At 41.7% G+C, this 19,724-nt stretch overlaps 1 protein-coding gene across 1 annotated transcript; it reads right to left on the bottom strand.

Moving 5' to 3' along the window:
• Positions 1-2,548: 2,548 nt before the first annotated feature.
• Positions 2,549-15,990, bottom strand: LOC128420374 (phospholipase A2 inhibitor and Ly6/PLAUR domain-containing protein-like). Its single transcript, XM_053401975.1, has 6 exons — positions 15,681-15,990; positions 14,199-14,297; positions 13,191-13,280; positions 7,233-7,379; positions 3,917-4,048; positions 2,549-2,975 (listed from the first exon to the last, which is right to left on the bottom strand). The coding sequence occupies exons 1-6, from the start codon at positions 15,727-15,729 to the stop codon at positions 2,818-2,820; spliced, it is 675 nt and encodes a 224-aa protein (XP_053257950.1). The 5' UTR covers positions 15,730-15,990; the 3' UTR covers positions 2,549-2,817.
• Between the last annotated feature and the right edge of the window lie 3,734 nt (positions 15,991-19,724).

Raw genomic sequence — 19,724 nt, 5'->3', positions numbered from 1 at the left:
GACCTGCAAGCAAGCTGCTGGCCAGCTCTGTGAAGGCTCCTTTTATTGACACATGCAAACCTAGGCAGATACATTTTGACCTTTACATGTCTTCCAGTCCCGAGATCATGGGGTGGTACAAAGTTATTTTGGCATCTGTTTCCACCACAGCATTTTCCCATTGCACAGTGTATGACGATGGAGACAAAGGTCTCAGAGGCAAAGGTCACAGACAGGACACCACAGACTACTGAGACCGCAGAAGGTTAGACAGAGGGCACGATGTTCAGACAGCTGTGGCTTTGTCTGTGAAGGGGAGTGTGCTCCGCACCCCAAGGGCATGTGTGCAGGCAGACTGAGGCTGCCTGCGGGTGGGGAGTGTGCTCTGGACCCAGCAATCATCCCTACAGCCAAAGATCACCAGTGGCGAAGCAATGATTCTTCAACATCACCTTGCCACAACAATTTAATTGATTATGAACAAAGGAAAATTTAACCCATATCCCATATTATGATGAGCCATCTCTCTCTCTGAAACTGTTGCTGGCATTTCTCTCTCTGAAACTGTTTTTGAGCTATGTACCCAGCCAGGGATCTGGCTGAGGATTTGCAACCACTATGCTTACTAAAATGCCTCAGTAAAGCGCATCTGCTGATGAAATGAGCTCTTCATGTGATTCATTGGTTGCCAACCCTGCTGAGTTACTCTGCTGAACTGTTTATATGCCCTGAAGTCTGAGAGTGCAGGCATGCATACCAGAAAAGTCCTGGGGGCGTCAGGATGGTAAAACATACAATAATATACAAATGTGTATATTTTTTCTTATTATCCTAATGCACTTATAATTGTCAATAACCTAATATATTCTGTGTAAACTCATTCCAAATATCATTGAATTCATCCAAAGAAAATCTGTGCCTATACAGTAAGTTTTCCATTCATATGTTACCAATGTTGTCATGTTGTCTAGCGATTGAGTAAAGGGAATTAAATCTCTATTCTTCCAATTCATCAGTATCAGTTTCTTGGCCACCATTAGTGTGCAGAGAATCCATTTTTGCTTTCTTGTTTTCAATTTCCATACAATGGGTATATAGTTCAAGAGCATAGTTGCTTCTGAAAATCTTAATTTTTTGAGTAGTGTCTTTGGGAGAAAGTGCTTGTGTCCAGCACTTTCTCCCAAAACGTAGTAAGTGTAGGACACAGTAAAAGCATGTGTTTCAAAGAAGAATTGTCAATAATACATCTCCAACCAAGAGATACATTAGATAATCTTTTCTTATACAAATGCAAGGGAGACCAATAGATTCTAAGAAGGATTTTCTGTTGTATAATTCTTAGATTAAGATCCATTGATATGATACTGAAACCAAGAAATTTTCCCACTATCCAGGTAATAGTGAACATTCCAATTCTTTATTCCAATCATTTCTTAAACTCTGCATATCAAACTGAGTTTCAAATTAATTATCCAATTGCTCCAAATTTCAAGTGTCTCAGATGCTATGAAGGTAGTCAGAACAAACGAAGTTACTAAAATATGTTGTAGCTGCAAGTATTGCCATTGGACCACCTCTGATAGATGGTATTTGATGTATGTATTGTACGTATAGAAGTCTTCCTCATCTATCAGTTGGTCCAAGGTCACAACACCCATGTCAGCTGCATCCCATTGCTGACAGAGGGGGAGAGCGTGGAGAGACAGGAGGAGGTAATTATGTAGGAATGCAGAACGAGGGAGGAGCAGCCTAGTTGCAGTAGAAGCCTGAGCTCCGAGAACAAGGAGAAGGGGGGAGTTCAAGGGGGAAGACAGTTTAAGCTCAGACTCAGAGGGAGGGCCACCGGAAATAGCCCATCCCATGATGCATAGGTGCACAAGAATTAATGAGAGGCGTGAACAGAAAAGGAAGTGAAAGTGGGGCTTTAAATGTGGGAATAGGAAGGGGCGGAACTCAGACTCAGCAACAGCTAATTTGGAAGCAGACACTGAGTGACTGAGCTCCAGAGTGATTTGTGTGTTTTGACCAATAAACCTGAGTTAATTACTGCCAGAGTTGTCTCGCTTCTATGGAAGAGACCCAACCATAACACCCATTATCACACAGTTTTTCCATATGACCATTCCTCTCCGCACATTATTGAAGTAGGATTTAGCATGTGAAAATGAATTTATTTTTATTAGCTAATATATTCCAAATCTTTCTAATTGACTTGTTTCAAGAGTTGTAGGGACTTCAAATATTTTGATCCTAATACTATCCACCCAAATAAAAGTGTTATATACTGTGTGTGTGTTCTAAGGTTGCCCAACTGAGGAGATTATGACCATCAGCAGGTCTCCAATATTTGATACTTGTCAATAAATAAGCACGAATGTATAATTCCAGTCTCGGAATTCCAGATTTACGTTATAGTAAGCAACTCAGATTTCTTTGAAATATGGACTGGAATATACATTTCCTAAATCAATAGGATAACTCATAATTACCCATTGTTTTTCATTCTAAAAACTGTGCCCTTCACCACCACTGCCACCAAATATTCTTAATTTGATAAATGCAGACACACAACACAGTTTTGATTTGCTTAACCAATTTATTCTGATTATGAACAAAGGAATTTTTTTACACATATCCCATGTTTTCATGAGCCAAACCCCCACATTTTTTCTTTAGTTTTCTATTCCCTGCATCCCATTCACCAAATAGAAGCCTCAGGAGTCCTGTGAATACCAGTTGCTCTGGACTCCCAAGTTCAGACAAGCAACCACCACTTCCACTGTTGCAGAAAATAGTGGAATCCAAGAGGAAGAAGACATTGCTCTCTCCTAACTACCCTTAAAAGCTGAGTTGCTTTGGTGAAACTATAGCTCCACAGCATCGTGCTCTGGTTATCATGCCTGAAAAGTACTGGTTAAGAATTGATGTTTTGGCCAATTCACAAAAAGCTGGTGTTGCACAGCCTTTGACGACCTTATCAGGAACTTCACTGTCGTCTAGTAAAGAAAAAAAGACAAGGTCAGATGAGTATCTTGGTAGCAACCTGTGTTTGTGTGTGTGTGTGTGCAAAAGAAAAAATAAAGGTAAAGGTAAAGGGCCCATACGGGCCAGTCGTGTCCGACCCTAGGGTTGTGTGCCCATCTCACTTAAGAGGCCGGGGGCCAGCACTGTCCGGAGACACTTCCAGGTCACATGGCCAGCATGACGAAGCTGCTCTGGCGAGCCGGCACCAGCACAGCACACGGAAACGCCGTTTACCTTCCCGCTAGAAAGCAGTACCTATTTATCTACTTGCACTTAGGGGTGCTTTCGAACTGCTAGGTGGGCAGGAGCTGGGACCGAATGACGGGAGCTCACCCCACCGCGGGGATTCGAACCGCCAACCATGCGATCAGCAAGCCCTAGGCGCTGAGGTTTTACCCACAGCGCCACCCGCGTCCAGAAAAGAAAAAATAGGAGCATCTTAATTTTTAATAACTATGTTGAGCAAGTATAGAAAGCATCTGAAAATCACCACATGAAATAAATATGAGAGAGGTTTTTAAAAGATATGTTTAAAAAGTCTATTTTTTCTTCTTCTGGGGCAAGGGCTCATCTTCATTGATACTGCTTTCCAGATCAGGTCTCCATGGCTAATTTTACTTCTTTTAAAGACTGGTGAAAACACTCTTTTAATAAACTTTTACATGTAATTTAACAAACAGACTATTTCTCTCACCTTCTCAAACCCCCACCCCGGATATATACATACTCATCTATATACATACAAAGCAAAAGGGATTTGAGGTGAGTTATGTTTTCAGGAAAAAAAGAAACTTTGCCTCAAATGTACAAATAATCTATTTTCTGGAAGGAAGCCACAAACAGAATGAAATAGTAGCACACACACACACATCCCATTCCCCCCCCTCACTCATTGCAAGGCAGTTCTACTTACCATGAACAAGAACAAACTCAATGCACTGAGTCTCCTCATCATAACACCTGATGGCATTTAAACCCTCAGAAGCTTCTGATTCAGCTACACCAAGGTTCGGGCACTCCAGCCCATTCAAGTTCCTCGGTGGCACTGCCAGAAGTAAATACTAAAGTCAAGACATGATTCCAGCCCATTTATCTTTATTCTAATTCCTAGGCTTCACTTCTCTAATCTTGTGAGAGGGTTGCAACATCTCTACTTCATTCTGTTTCTGCAATTAATGATGTTGATGATGCAGATAGTTAGACCTGAGATGAGCAGACAAGCAGTGGTATTTTTTAGGGAGTGAGTTGGGGAGTTTATTGTTGTGCATGTGACTTCTTGGCCACTGTTATTTTTGGTGCTTGGTTTATTATATATAGTGTTCAATCACTAATTACATATACTTATGTAGTGCTTATGACTATGAAATAGACTTAGGTATATAACCTTGTTTAAGTATAACATGTTGCATACTTTGTTACTATGTTGGAAACCCTCCTCAGATTAAGGTTACTATGTAAAGTTTTTAAACAACAAATGAATAAATAAATAAATAAATAAAGCCTTGGTGTGTATCTGTTTATTTATTAATGATTATTATATATGACTTAATACTAAAAAGAGGCTCCTAGTCATATAGAAAACTCAGAAACTACAATAAAATTTAATTTTATACCTAAATGCATTACAATGCAATAAAATATAAAATCTCAAAAACAAAAACATCAGCATATATTGAAGTGTCTTTAGAGTGAAGGAACCCTTCTGTCTTCACTGCTCCAATAATATTCTTAATAAATAATAATAATAATAACTTTATTATTATTTCATTATCTAAACCCTGCCCATCTGGCTCAGTTCCCCCAGCCACTCTGGGCAGTTTACAGCATTTATAAAGCATCTCCTAACTTACAAAATGCTACACATCACACTAAGATTCTGCCTCTAATATCCACAAACTATAAAGTTATTACCTCTGCAGTTCTGCCCCATCAAGATGAGTCCCAGGTTGAGCTGGGCTTTCAGAAAGCAAAGGGGGGGCATGTTTTGTACACTTGTTGAGTGATGAAAACTAAGTTTCAATCTAAAATTTTATTTTTTTTCTCATGGGCAGGTAGGGTTTCTGCCTGCATACCAGTTGGAGCTGGTAGAAAGTTGTTCTGGACACAGAATTGACCTGCACCTCCATGGACAGCTGTGAGTCCAAAATGACTCCCAGTCTGCACACCTGGTCCTTCAGAGGTAATCCCACTGAGGACCAGGGAGTTTTCCACACCCACCCGCCCATGTCCCCCAAGAACAGTACTTCTGTCTTGTCAGGATTCATCCTCAATCTGTTAGCCGCCATCCATCCTCCAACCACCTCCAGACACCCATACAAGACCTGCACCACCTTCACTGGTTCTGATTTAAAAGAGAGGTAGAGCTGGGTGTCATCCGCATATTGATGAACACCCAACCTGAACCCCCTGATGATCTCTTCCAGTGGCTTCATGTAGATGTTGCAAAGCATGGGAGAAGGGAGGAACCCTTCGACCCCTCACAAGTGAGAGCCCAGGGGTCTGGTCTGAACACTCATCCCCCCCCTACTTTCTGAACATGGCCCAGGAGGAAGGAGCAGAACCACTGTATAACCGTGCCCCAGCTCCCAGCCCCTCTAGATCGTCCAGAATAGGGGCAAGCAACCTAAGATCCCCAGGCCGGATGCGGCCCAATCGCCTTCTCAATCTGGCCCGCAGACGGTCTGGGAATCAGCATGTTTTTACATGAGTAGAATGTGTGCTTTTATTTAAAATGCATCTCTGGGTTATTTGTGGGGCATAGGAATTCGTTCATTTTCCCCAAAAAAATATTGTCCGGCCCACCACATGGTCTGAGGGATGCTGGACCGGCCCATGGCTGAAAAATGTTGCTTTTAACACCCAGAAGGATGTTATTGTCGATGATATCAAAAGCTGCTGATAGATCCAGCAGAACTAGGACATTGCTTTCACCTTTGTCCCTAGCCCACCAGAGATCATCAGCCAGCATGATCAAGGCAGTTTCAGTCCCAGCTTCTTATTCAGTATCACTCATCCCATTTTACTCCACAAATTCCATTTTTACTCCACAAATGAAGCCCCATTGGGAGCTCAATATCTACTTATTTGTTTATTAGGAATTAAATCTGTATACTGCCCTTCATCCAAAAATCACAGGGCAGTTCACTACATATTTTTTTTGACATATCAAAATTCTGTCCCTAATTACTGGCAAGGGAACATTGCAGTGGCACCCAATCAAGTGATACAACTTTTTTTAACCTCATGTCATCTAATTTTCTTTTGTCATCTTTTGTACATTTGTTGAGTGATCAAAACTAAGTTTAAATCTAAAATTTTAATTTTTTATCTCATCCCGTTTTTGAGTTATGTGGGTTTGAAATTTCAAAAAGAGAGAGCGAAATTTGACCTTGCCAGAGTACACAAAGGCCTTAAAAGCTCAGCCCAGCATTGAGATACAGTTCCGGAGGTCCGTTCTTAACCTGAAACTGTTCTTAACCTGAAGCACCACTTTAGCCAATGGGACCTCCCGCTGCCGCCTCCGCGCCAGAGCCCGATTTCTGTTCTTATCCTGAAGCAAAGTTCTTAACCTGAAGCACTATTTCTAGCTTAATGAAGTGTGTAACCTGAAGCGTATGTAGCCTGAAGCGTATGTAACCTGAAGCGTATGTAAACCTGAGGTATCACTGTACGTCAAAACTAAAAACACAAATCCCTTCAGAACCTGAGCTTCATGATATGTCACATGATGGACTTACTCTAAATCTAAAAATCTAAGTTACCAAATTTTCAATTTTTAAAAAAGGATTTAAAAAATCAATATGATTTAAAAATTCAAAAAATATACTGATTATTTAATATTTCAAAGAGCCACCTGCAAATTTCACATTTTTCAAAATATATTTTGTACATAAATGTCTGCCTTATTGGATTCTATTTGGGATAAATGGGTCTTCTTGGAGTAAAATATAACAGAATAAACAAGATCTCAACTATAATATTAGTTGCTTCAGGCATTTCTTTTGAAAGTTATTCAATTAAAAGGTGTCTGAAAAGCTAGTTAGGCTTTTCTTTTAAAAATGTGTTAAATGAGGTAAAAAAGTTGGATTACTTGATATAGAATGACCCAGGAATGAATCTTGGACTGGAACAGTATTGCTTGTCTTAGAGTAACAAAGAAAGAAATTTGAAAGCTCAGTGCTATTTAGCTGTGGCAATAGATAGATAGATAGATAGATAGATATACTTACTTTCAAGCACTCTCAGGTTGCACAAAGTTTTTTGACAGCAATAGTGGATATGTTGGAAGTATTTTCTTTCTACTGAAGAAAAGGTGGCATTTGCTGAGATGCAATCTTCAGCACAACCCTTATTCCTGTAGGTCTCTACAGAGCCATCTGTTAGAAAGAATTGAAGGAATAGCAAGATATGCAAAGATTCAAATTGATGAACGTACAAATATAAATACATTGGGCAAATGGGTGATTTAAGAGAAAATACCTGGCAACAACTGAATTCAGCAAACTAATCCATAAAGTAGTTTCTTTGAAGTATAATTTCTTCTGCAATACCATGTGAATATTCTAGGATAGTTCCTTAACAACTTGCACATAAATGGGACTAGATGGACTTCCTTTTCTGCCCATACAAAAGAGTCTAGAATAGTTTGATCCACTACCCATCTCTACCTGATATACAGCTAGCTGATCCAGGGGCCTGACTCATGAAGTTTCCTTATATTATGTACTATATTTCTGAGAGACGGGAGAAGATGCTTTTTCATCCGTTTCCTCTAATTTTCTGATCTCTTGAACTCACTTCTCAATACAAGAAATCTTTTTGCACACAACCTTCTATGGGGAAAAGCAGTTATATCTGTCTGAGTATGTTTTCCCCACGTTTCCTTTCTAAAAAAATGATTTCTGTGGCTTCATTTGTCATCAGAGTATTTCAGCATTTGATGCTATGTGCTGTTACTATACATTGCAGGCCTATTTGGCATCAGCTAATAGTGCAACTAGATAAAGAGGTTCCGCTCTGGTGGGAAGGTAAACGGTGTTTCCATGCGCTGCTGTGGTTTGCCAGAAGCAGCTAAGTCATGCTGACCACATGACCCGGAAGCTGTACACCAGCTCCCTCGGCCAATAAAGCGAGATGAGCGCTGCAACCCCAGAGTCGTCCACGACTGGACCTAATGGTCAGGGGCCCCTTTACCTTAATTGGAGTCTGGTTCTAAAAAGAGAGAGTGGGGTGATGGCGTTGGGGACAATATTTATAAGATGTGGCCTGGATCAGGTAAATTCATTCTGATTGGTCTGAGAATCTCCATTCACCCCTTCCTCCTTTTCAGGAGTGTTGTTTGCATCCCAGTGTGACAGTGGGTAGGCTACACCTCTGGTCATTACCTACTCTGGCCCAGGCAGCGTCCCAAATCTTGCAGACATGCCTGTGCAAGGAAAAACTCAAAAGTACATGAGAGTGTAAAGCAGGGGTTGTCAACCTGGTCCCTACTACCCACTAGTGGCCATTTCAGGATTCTAGGTGGGCAGTAGGGGGTTCTACAGCACAAGCTGAATCCTCCTTCCACCGAGCACTGGTGGGTGGTAAGGAAATTTTACCATCAAGAAAGATGGGCGGTAGTGGGCATTAGCTATGACTACCCTGGGGTAAAGTGAAGTGACTTCTGGTTTCCCACAGGATGGAACATGGCATGAGCTCAGAAGGGCTCAATAGCTAATGGGCTTTGAGGGGGAAGACGCGAAGTCTACGCATCCCCCCAACCCCAAAGAGGGAGTCTTGGGGTCAGCATAGAAGTGTCGTTGTCAGAGAGGAGTTTCCTGGTCTCTTCGTCTCTTTGTTAAGGAGGGGAAAGGGGGATGGTCCCGAAGCAAGAGAGTAGCAGCCCATGATGCCGGTTCCAAGAAGCAGGAAATCTCCATATCCCCATAGTTTAACAGAGCAAAAAAGGGAAATCCTACAAATGAAATTTAAAATTGAACAAATAAATCTGGCATGAAGAAAGGGGTAAAAAGAAAGTCCCTTCTTACTTGGTAAAACATACTCTTCCTTGAGTAGTATATGCACCCAATGATAATAAAGCTAATTTCTATAAACACCTGGAAGAAACAGTGTTAGACTATATGGAGGAGAAAATAATTCTCCTAGGAGATCTGAATGGAGTTGTTTCGAACATGATAGAACTCAGAGAAGTGTAGATAATAAAACAGGATGATTACCTCAAACTTTTTTCCAGTTAATAGAAATTTAGTAGATGCTTGGATGTTTAAACATCCAATGGCAAAGGAATTCTCAAATTATTCTGAGCCCAACCAGTCTTCCAGCAGGCAAGATGGAATTTGGATCTCAAAAGAATTAACATTAAGAGTGAGAAAATTTGAAACTGATCCAAAGTCCCTATCAGATCACAATTCAGTGTCCTTATTCCTGAAGGATTCCGGAAGCTGTAAGCCGGCTCCCTCGGCCAATAAAGCGAGATGAGCGCCACAACCCTAGAGTCAGCCATGACTGGACCTAATGATCAGGGGTCCCTTTATCTTTAAAGGGGATGCGGGTGGCGCTGTGGGTTAAACCACAGAGCCTAGGCCTTGCCGATCAGAAGGTCGTGGTTCGAATCCCCGCAACGGGGTGAGCTCCCATTGTTCGGTCCCTGCTCCTGCCAACCTAGCAGTTTGAAAGCATGTCAAAGTGCAAGTAGATAAATAGGTACCACTCCGGCAGTAAGGTAAACGGCGTTTCTGTGCACTGCTCTGGTTCGCCAGAAGCGGCTTAGTCATGCTGGCCACATGACTAGGAAGTTGTACACCAGCTCCCTCAGCCAATAAAGCGAGATGAGTGCCGCAACCCCAGATTGGCCATGACTGGACCTAATGGTCAGGGGTCCCTTTACCTTTACCCTATTCCTGAAGGGGAAAGAAAGAGGGCAGAAAAGATAGAGGATGAATGAAGCATTACTTAATGATGAAGGAATAATTCAGAAAGCTAAGAAAGAATTCTTCAAATTTGATGTGGGAAAGACCATGGACAAAAACAATTAAATTCACTGCATGTATGGCATTAAAAGAAAATTTAATGAAGATGATGTATTGGTGGTATTTGATGCTGACTAAACTTGCTAAAATTTAGAAGATAAGGTATGTTGGAAATATAAGGAGAAGGAAGGGAATTTCTTTCATATGTGGTGGAAATGTCCTAAGATTAAAGCGTACTGGGATATGATATATAATGAACTGAAAAAGATTTTCAAACATACCTTTAGTAAAAAGGTATATGAAGGAACATTGTAAACATTTGAAAACACTTGCAGGGTTGATTTAAAATATTTTGTTAGGTTATGATTTGATACCTGTTTATAAAAATTAGATGTAAGTCTTTTAAGTATGGAGATAAGATAAACAGGGTGATTTAGAAATGCTAAGATAAAAGTGATAACATATGGAAGTCAGAGAGGGGGACAGGAGGAAGTCAAAGCTCAGTTAGAGTAAAGATATATATGATGAAGAAATTTTATTTGGTTGTTATAAAAGGGGGAGAAGAAAATAATAATAATAAAAATTATATTAAAAATATTTTAAAAATATAAGAATTCTTCAAATTTAATATAAACAAAGGAACTAATATTAAGACTGTCTGGAAGACAGGGAAAGCATCCACGAGAGAATTTTTCATCCACCCACCAGAATGCAAATTTAAAAGGAACAGAGTGGAACATATCTTAACAGAAAACTAACTAGACATAATATGTCTCCAGGAGAAACATATATCCAGAAAGCACAGAAGGGTGCCGATTAATAAAAAGTTAGGAGCAGAATTTATCTTGTCAGATAAGAGTAAAAAGAGAGGCGTGGTCATCTATGTGAAACCCAGACTGCTTTTCAAAGATGAGGAGGGAAGGATCGTAATAATTCAAGTAACGGTACAAGGAGAAAAATTAGTGATGATAGGAGTATATGCACCCAATGATAATAAAGCTGATTTCTATAAATATTTAAATAATATTACTTTTATGCACCAGGAAAAAAGCCCAAGGCATTCCTCTTAGGGATCATGGGGGATGAAATTCCAAGAAACTTTAAGGAAGTATTTATGTATGCCACCACAGCAGCAAGAGTCTTGATTGCCCAGAATTGCAAAATGGAGACCTTATCAACAAAGAGAGACTGGTTGATCAAATTGATGGAGTATGCAGAACTGGACAAGCGGACAGGTCAGATAAAAAGATCAAACAATACAAAAAATTAAAAATGATTGAAATATATTCAAACAGTATTTGAAAGACCATTATGGAGAATAAACTTTTTTGACCACTTTAGAGTAACTCCTGTAAGAAAAGAAGAAAAAAGTAAAACATAATGGAATAAGGTTATTGAATAAATGGCTGTGTTAGGAGGGACAGTCAACTAAGTAAAACTGAGGACTGAGGTAAGAAGGGGAGGGAAGTCAAACAGAAATGGATTACAAATGAATCAAATCAATCAATCAATCAATATGTATTTTTGTTCTTTTTTTCTTTCATAATGTTTTAAAAATATATGTTTAATTACAGGAAAATCAAGTTTTTACAATGTGATTTGATGAATGTATGTCTAAAGCAACCAATAAAAATGAATTACAAAAGAGAGAGAGAGAGCAAAGTGAAGTGACCAATGGACCCAAGTCACAGCAGACTGCTTTGCTTTCAGTGGAAAACATTGCAGGACTCAAGGGAAGAAAACAACAAATGAAGGAGGAGGAGGAGATTAGGAGGACAAGGAAAATGCTTGTCTGTTGCTTGGTTAACCCTGTGAATGAAAGAGGCAAGTGTGGAGGGGAACGGTCCATCCCATCTGAGTTAACAAGGACCAAGTAAGATGAACAAAGTGATGAAGCAATATGTGCATGCCCAAGGGGACTTTTTACAGGACAGATTATACACTACTAAGCAGCCGGCTGCAAGATGTGGGTAATGGATATCCTTACTGGCATGCTGGACTTGTTCCAGGTGTTATAGGTTTGGTAGTCACCTTCTATGCAACCTTCTATTTCACCACTTTGTGCAGCAGAAGAATCATTGGGCTGGATTCTTGGTGGGAATGGGAGGTGAAGCCCCATCCTGTCAGATGGGATCCCTCTCAGGGATCTTGGAAGAATGCATTCCTTGTCCATACATCCAGCTCAGGGATTCAGGGCACAGAGCACCCCTTGCCAGTGTCTACTTGAGGTTCACAGGATGCTCTTCATGCTGTTGATGGACGCTAATATTGGTCATCCCCAATAGTCTATCAGTCAGTAGGCGGACTGGTTACATGCCCAGTGTCTGTGTCAAAGCTGTTTATCCCTGTAATCAATAGAGTTGTGGACTAATCTGAACCCAACACATGTCTCCTTGTGTGCATTCGCTTGCTGCGCACCTCATTGCTACATCAATGTGCCTGAACCAACGAAAAGTAGGCTGTGACTTGGTTGCTTTCTAAGCAGTTGGGAATTATCATTCACTGAGGGATTGTCATTTAGGAGTTAAGGGGGAGCTATGAGATAAATGTCAGAGAAAGATGAGGCCTGAATATTTGTGCACAGTTTGTTCACAGTAAGCAGCTGGTAAAAGTCAGGAGAAGGTTACCAGTGGCTCTGTGGATCTATGAGGCTTCCCTGAGTCAAAGTATTAGAGAGTGAGAGGGGTTCCACACTCTATTAGTTAATGATATGGAAATGGGCCATCTCAGTGGCTCCTTGCAGACTCTGGAATTACCTGCCTGAGAGAGAGAGAGAGAGAGAGAGAGAGAGAGAGAGAGAGAGAGAGAGAGAGAGAGAGACAGACAGAGAGAGACAGAGAGAGACAGAGAGAGATGGATGGGTGGGTTTCAACACGAGGTTTTCTTCTTTATCTTATTTTTTGCTTTTATTGTACCTCACTCAAGAATATAGACTAAATCCCACCTTGTTGTCATTTTACAAGTGGGTCTCAACAGGTTTTTGGAGAATGACTGCTTTTACTGAAAGGGTTGGGGTTGTGTTGTTTTTATTGTAATTATTGTTACATTTTAAACAGATTTTATATATAGTTTTAATTCTAATATTTAATTGTTGAAAAAGTTAGTTGAGTTCCTCAAGGTTGGTGAGATCAGCATTCTGTTGTCACACTAGATACCCCAGAGACCAAAGGATGCAAACACACACTTAGAGTTAATATGACAGAAAGGCTTCATGCTCACTTAAATAGGTTTTAGTACGCTGAGAAAAGCAACTTCCTCCTTCGATAAGACAATTATGGGACTTGTTTCTTACACATTCCAGAGTTGTCACTGCAGAGAGGAGAGGAGAGGAAAGATAAGTTGTCCAGTCTTTGATAAACAGAATATTCCAAGCCAAACATGAGCAATGTTAATGGTCTCAGGATCCACATGTAGTGGTGGGTTAGAGGCTGCATGCACACCAACACACATCTCCCCCCCCCCATTCCTCACACAGGAACATCTCCAGACACAGAAATGGAAAGACACAAAGCCTTCTTCCCATTTGCTAGTATCTTTCCCCTCACTCCAGGCCTACTTAGTAGCTGCCCAGCTGCATAAAGCTTCATCATAGGTCTTCAATCCCCCCATGAACTCTGAGTATGCTCCATAAATCCATAATTTGATATATTAATTATGGCATAAATTTAAATACCCCAGTAACCAATTGGCACCTTCCTGTGCTTTGGTGTGCCTGCATCAATCTCACCTACAATGTCCTTTCCTTTCTTGGGAATTTCCCTATTTAAGTGAGTGAACACAACACAATATTCCCCTTTCCAAATCCTCTCCTTGGTAGTTGGGAGAAGATGGAAACCCAGTGGGGGCTGATGGCTCTGAAAATGGGGTGGCGTCCGCTTAACCAAATCCAAGGTATCAGGGTGGGGCAGCACTGATGATATAGACCCAGCTTCTCCCTTTCCTTTCCCCTCTGAGCTGGTGGGTGCTACTGGATGAAAGGGGGGGGGCATCAGAGTTATCCATGCAGATCAGGGTGATTGGTCACATCCACAGATCCTGGGCTCCTTTCCTGATTACAAGCATCCAACAAAGTGGCAGATCCCCCTGTATAAAGGGGGAATCCAGTGGAAGCCACAGCCACCACCGGAGGGGAGAAAGGCCACTGAGCTGGACTCCAACCCTGACAAATCCATGGCAATTTGGGATGCCACCCTGACCAACTCCACTGCTGAGAATAAAATGCCTCACCTGTTGCAGTATCAGCTGCCATGACCACAACCTGTGTGCCTTCCACCTCTGGCACTTCCTGCGAAGCAAAACCAGTACTTACTTCCAAGGCATCCAAACCTGTTGAAATTAAATTAACAGCACCTTGGTTAGGATTTTGTGTTTCTTGCTTCTGCCAGCTGACAAGCACTTGAAGTTACAGCTACAGTAGGGCTGCCTTCTGCCTTCTCAGGGCCTCGAGGAACATCAATATAGTCCCCTAGTCTGACTCTTCCTCCACAGAACAGGAGGGGAATGGGATGCCTATGCATGCTCCCTCTGTGGTGCAGATGCTTTTCCTTTGCCCTTAGGGCCCACCTTAGCCTTGCCTTTACCTGGAGCCGTGCTAAATGCACCCCACTGCCCATAATAATCCTGAGGTTCAAAAAGGCTCTGCAAATGTAAAAATTGCCCCTTGCCCCATTCCATAAGGAAATATAAGCACACTTTCTAAATGGACCCTCAGGACCCAACCACTAAACAAGACTCAATATCAGCTTTGTGGTTGAATGGGGAATTTTGAATCTGATCTCTCTCAGCTCCTGGGCTCAGTACGCTAACCACTACACCACACTACCTACCAAGAAAATATCAAAACTGTTGCCTATCCACAGGAAAATGGCTGGGGAGTTATGAAGAAATCCCCTTCACCCCTCTCTATACCACTCCTCCAGCCCAGGGCCCACAACAGCAGGGGCCATATTCCATCCCTGGTCACTGCTAACTGGCTACTTCCACCTAGGGAGATTTCCCCTAAAAAGCTAATCCCCTAGCAGGGATGGCCCTTGCACTGGTTCCCTGCTCTTGCAACTTAAAGGGAGGCACCAAGTTCTGCCTGACATTGGGGTGCTCATTGTATGCACATGAGACCACAAGTACAACATATTCAAGGAGGTTGCAAGGAGGCACAATGGGGCCCCTCAAGTTTGGGAATTTTCAGTCCCATCATCACATACTTGGGGAGGCAGAGATGTTCCCAGCCCCATAGGGTTGGCATCTGCGGTTAGAGGTCTCTCAGTGCCTCAAAGTACCATTGATCTGTTGCCTCCAGCAAGAGCCAGTTATCTGCAGCAAGCAGCCTAGTGCAGGGCTAAAGTTACTCCTCTCCTCTCCACTGGCCTCCTCATGAGTAAATGGAACAGTAAGGAGAACCAGTCCCCTTGCCTTTCTAGACAGTTGGCTCTGCTGCTTTTATCTTCTCCTGCCAGCCTCCCTGCTCTGCTCTCCCTCATCCAGTCCTCTGATTAGCTAGACCTCCTCTCCTTCCTGCAGAGCTCTGTATGGCTGCAAGGGCGTAGGTAGCATCAACTGTGTTGGACTGGTCATGTTGTTCGGATGCCTGATTATTATCTTCCACAACAACTACTTTGCTTCTCCTGCTTCAAAATGTGGCATATGGACACTACTAGCCCCTTGACTGAATGTTCTTGGAGAAAGAATTCAAGATCTCAGGCTCCTACTCACCTGGGCAAAGGATGACCAAGAGGAGACAAGTACTCAGGAAAGTCGTCATAGTGCTGAAGAGATCAAAGTGCTCAGAACAAACAAGCAGGTGAAGGATGGAGGATGAGCGTGTTTGGAGGGTTTTATAGGCCAAGAAGGGAGCCTGAGGGTTCCAGGTGGAAAGAACTAGTCCAGTAAGGGGGTGGGAAATGATGAAATTAGAGATTGCATGCTTTCCCAGACATGGTGCAATTTTATACTGGAACACAAAGCACAATGTGGAAATTGGATTAACTCTTTTTTGGAAACGGTATGAAATTCTGCCACCTGCAGTTTGCACTCCATCCCATTCTCAGGGTTATGAGACAGGTATTTTACCTACCGGTAATTGAATCCTTTTTGAGAACCCCATTTAATTTCACCAAATAACCCCCTAGTATATCCTACCTCAATTATATCACAATGCTTCTGTGGAAATGCTTCTGTCCATGATCAGATACAGTGATCAGCAATTGGTAAATCACATCTATATTTTATTCACTATATTTTACCCATTATTTATAATGGGTACTATACGAGAATGAATTCCATTACAGTGGATGCTCGGATCGCGAACGTGATCCGTACGGGACGCCCGTTCCCAATCCGCAGCATTCGCAACCTGCAGCGTCGGGATTCAACTTTTCTGAGCATGCGCTAAGAGTGATCTAGTGCCTCTGTGCATGCGTGAGCACCAAAACCCGGAAGTAACCTGTTCCGGTACTTCCGGATTCGGCCTGGTGTGCAACCCGAAAACGTGCAACACAAAGTGTCTGTAACCCGAGGTATGACTCTATATAGTTGTCTGCACCAACATTGTCATATCAAACTGTGATTTACGAATAATATAACACAGGTTGTTTTAGCTAAAGCTGAGCCTGCTGAGCTAGAAATGGATATTGATCAGGGAGAGGTAGTATGCTGACTTCCAGAGGTGGCTGGACTACAATGCTCATCACCTCAAAAGCCAGACATTCCAACTAGGGTTGATGGGAATTGTCTAGAGCACACTATGTTTGCCACCCCTGTCTCCATAATCCATCTCATTCAAGATAGCTAGAAATTAACCAAATACATGAAGGAAAAAGGGCCGCACAGCCATATCTTTCAAAGCAGCTTTCAAACAGTTGCTGGGGCAACCCAGTCTGATGAGTTGGGTACAAATAATAAAATTATTCTTATTATAGAACCACACCTTCCCTTCTTCAATGAGGCAACAAAAACATCCTGGCCACTCTCTACCTAGGGAGAGATACAGTTAACCAAGATGCACAAAGGTCACGTAGAGAAGCTATCTGTTAAAGTAATGTTTACAAGCTCCGGCTACAACTAAAACTCATACAACTTTAACTTCTGAAAAATAAATCATATACATAGCAATTAAAAAAATATTTTGTTTATAAAATATGGACCCATATGATTAACAGGGAAAGTCCCCATGATGTAGCTCCCATTTGTTGCTGGCCCATGACAGGGAATGTCCACTCTGGTGCACTGCATTCATCTCTCCTATTATGATGTTTCACGAGCTTTTAAAATTCCTATTGATCCAGGGAGTTAAGGTTGCAATAATTTGAAGGCTATTACCCTTAAAATTATTGACTGGGAGGGTGTGTTTCGGCTTTTTAAAGTTATTGATGTTTTCAAAAGTTTTAAATACATTTCATTTTATTTGAAACTCTATTCTTTTCTGTTGTTTGCTTCCTTACGTTTCTTTGACAGGATGTGTGGGACCAAATAAAAAAATGTTGAAAAGCCCCCAAACCCAATACAGTGGTACCTCTGGTTACGTACTTAATTCATTCCGGAGGTCTGTTCTTAACCTGAAACTGTTCTTAACCTGAAGCACCACTTTAGCTAATGGGGCCGATGGAGCACGATTTCTGTTCTCATCCTGAAGCAAAGTTCTTAACCCGAGGTACTATTTCTGGGTTAGCGGAGTCTGTAACCTGAAGCGTATGTAACCTGAAGTGCATGTAACCCGAGGTACCACTGTATTGAGCATTGAGAGACCCCACTTCTGACCCATCTTCATTGAGGATACTGCAGGTTTATACTGCTTCCTATTCTTTACTGACCTTTCCTTGTCTTCCAGGACAGCCAAGCTTACTCAGTAATCTTTCATGTTGAACTTAGGGTTCCCACATCTCAAAAAGTAAAAGCCAGTACACTCAAAACTTGTTTTTTTAAGGAAACCACCAAAAATATTGAGCTTTTTGAAAGGAGAACCCAAAAGTTGTTGAGCTTTTTTCAGAGCTCAATTCCCTGTAATCTCTGGGAAAATCTATATGCCGGCCCTACATTATAATGTTTTTTATCGTCCAATTTCGACTTGTGTGGGAGGAATGGTGGTATAGTAATTGGAGAAGAGAAGAGAAGAAAAGAGAAGAGACAGGATAAATAGGGATATTCAAATGAAAAACCATTTGACTATCCAGCCAGGGCTCCTTTGGCAAGAATGATGAGATAGAAATTTCATAAATCAAATCAATGATGAATAAGATATTCATTGTGGTGGCCCATATAGATAATAAAGGGGCTGTGCAGCTCTCAAATTTTCACCTTTTTTGGTTTAGTGAACCTTCAGGTAAAGAGTTATGTGGGTGCTGCATTTGGCTCCCAGGCCAGGAGTTCTCAACCCCTGGAGCATATTAAAAAAGGACTTGATAGTGTCTCAACCTGTTTGCCCTTTTGGCTACCCTCACTCAGCCACATGAGCAGTCAAATTAGATAAAATTATGAAGCCAGACGTCTTCAGCAAGTACATTATGGAACATTGAACTCTGCAGCAGGTACACTGGGTGAACACCACTTGGAAGCAATGAGGAGTTTGGCTGCTGTAAGAAGATTTCCTATAAACTGCAACAGGATAGAACTTACATCAGCCTGTTGAATCAGGCCATCTGCCCATGAAAAGTATTTTTACAGTGGCCAACCACTTGACTGTGCATAGCCTGAAAATAGGACATGAGATAAACGCCACTCTCCCACTACTGTTTCCCAGCAACAGACATTCAGATCCACCTTTCCCCCAACAGCAGAGCTAGAACATAACCATCAAGTTTCTCAATTTCATTGCATGTCCACAGGTTCTCATATTATGAGAGACAGATGAGTACTAGTCACAATAGCTACATTTCCTCCCGTATAAGAGCCAATAAGCCTCTCAGTTAAGTTTCTGGAGATCACAGGTGAGAGAGGCTTCTCACAAGCATCTGTTTCCTAAGAATACTATGCTGGACTATATGAGTTTTTTGTGTGATCCATCAAGGATCTTCTTATATCTCTGACTCCTAAATCCCTCAGTGCATCTTCAGTGGTCTATCAAAGAGTAGTAATTAGCCCTACTTGCCTAGTGTTTTTTATCAGATTTCCAGAAAAGGGGGCATAATAGCCTAAAGTCATTCGAAGTTGATTATTTTATTCAGCCCTGACCACTTTGATAAGCAGATAGGGTGGATAAATTGTTACACTTCTGAACTTTTAACAATTTTAGTAGGGCTTTCCTCTGCTCCCTCTGTTCACCAACCCCCTAAACCTCTCCCTTCCCATCCAATGCAACCATTAGTCATGAATTTAACCTTCCAAACTCCATATCTCAAGCCACTTTTCTCTTCAATCCTGCAATCCTGCTCTCCACCCATTTTCACTTTAAAACCCACGTCCGTGTCCACATGAAACGTCCCCCTCCTTTTCTGCAACCCCACATTGAAAACAAACCAGCCTGTGATAACCTCCTGTATCTTCCTCCTGCCACACATTGCAGCTATTAAAGCCCCTTCTCACTTTCCACCCAATTATGGTGACACCACCCCTTCCTATTCTGCAGACATTTTCATACCCTCCTTTCCAAATTACCATGCCCCCATGCCTGATACTCTCTTTTTGCAAACCACTTGGCTCACTTATCTTCAGCTTCACCTCCTCTTCCTCCCTTCCTCTTTCCTTATCTCACTGCTCCCTTGCACACACATTCCCCAATTTCCGTTCTTTCTCCTCTCTCCTTTTCTGCAGTCTCCTTTTCAC

The sequence above is a fragment of the Podarcis raffonei genome, chromosome 8, assembly GCF_027172205.1.
Source record: "Podarcis raffonei isolate rPodRaf1 chromosome 8, rPodRaf1.pri, whole genome shotgun sequence".
In the NCBI taxonomy this organism is placed as follows: domain Eukaryota; kingdom Metazoa; phylum Chordata; class Lepidosauria; order Squamata; family Lacertidae; genus Podarcis; species Podarcis raffonei.
This window is presented reverse-complemented; position numbering and strand designations above follow the sequence as displayed.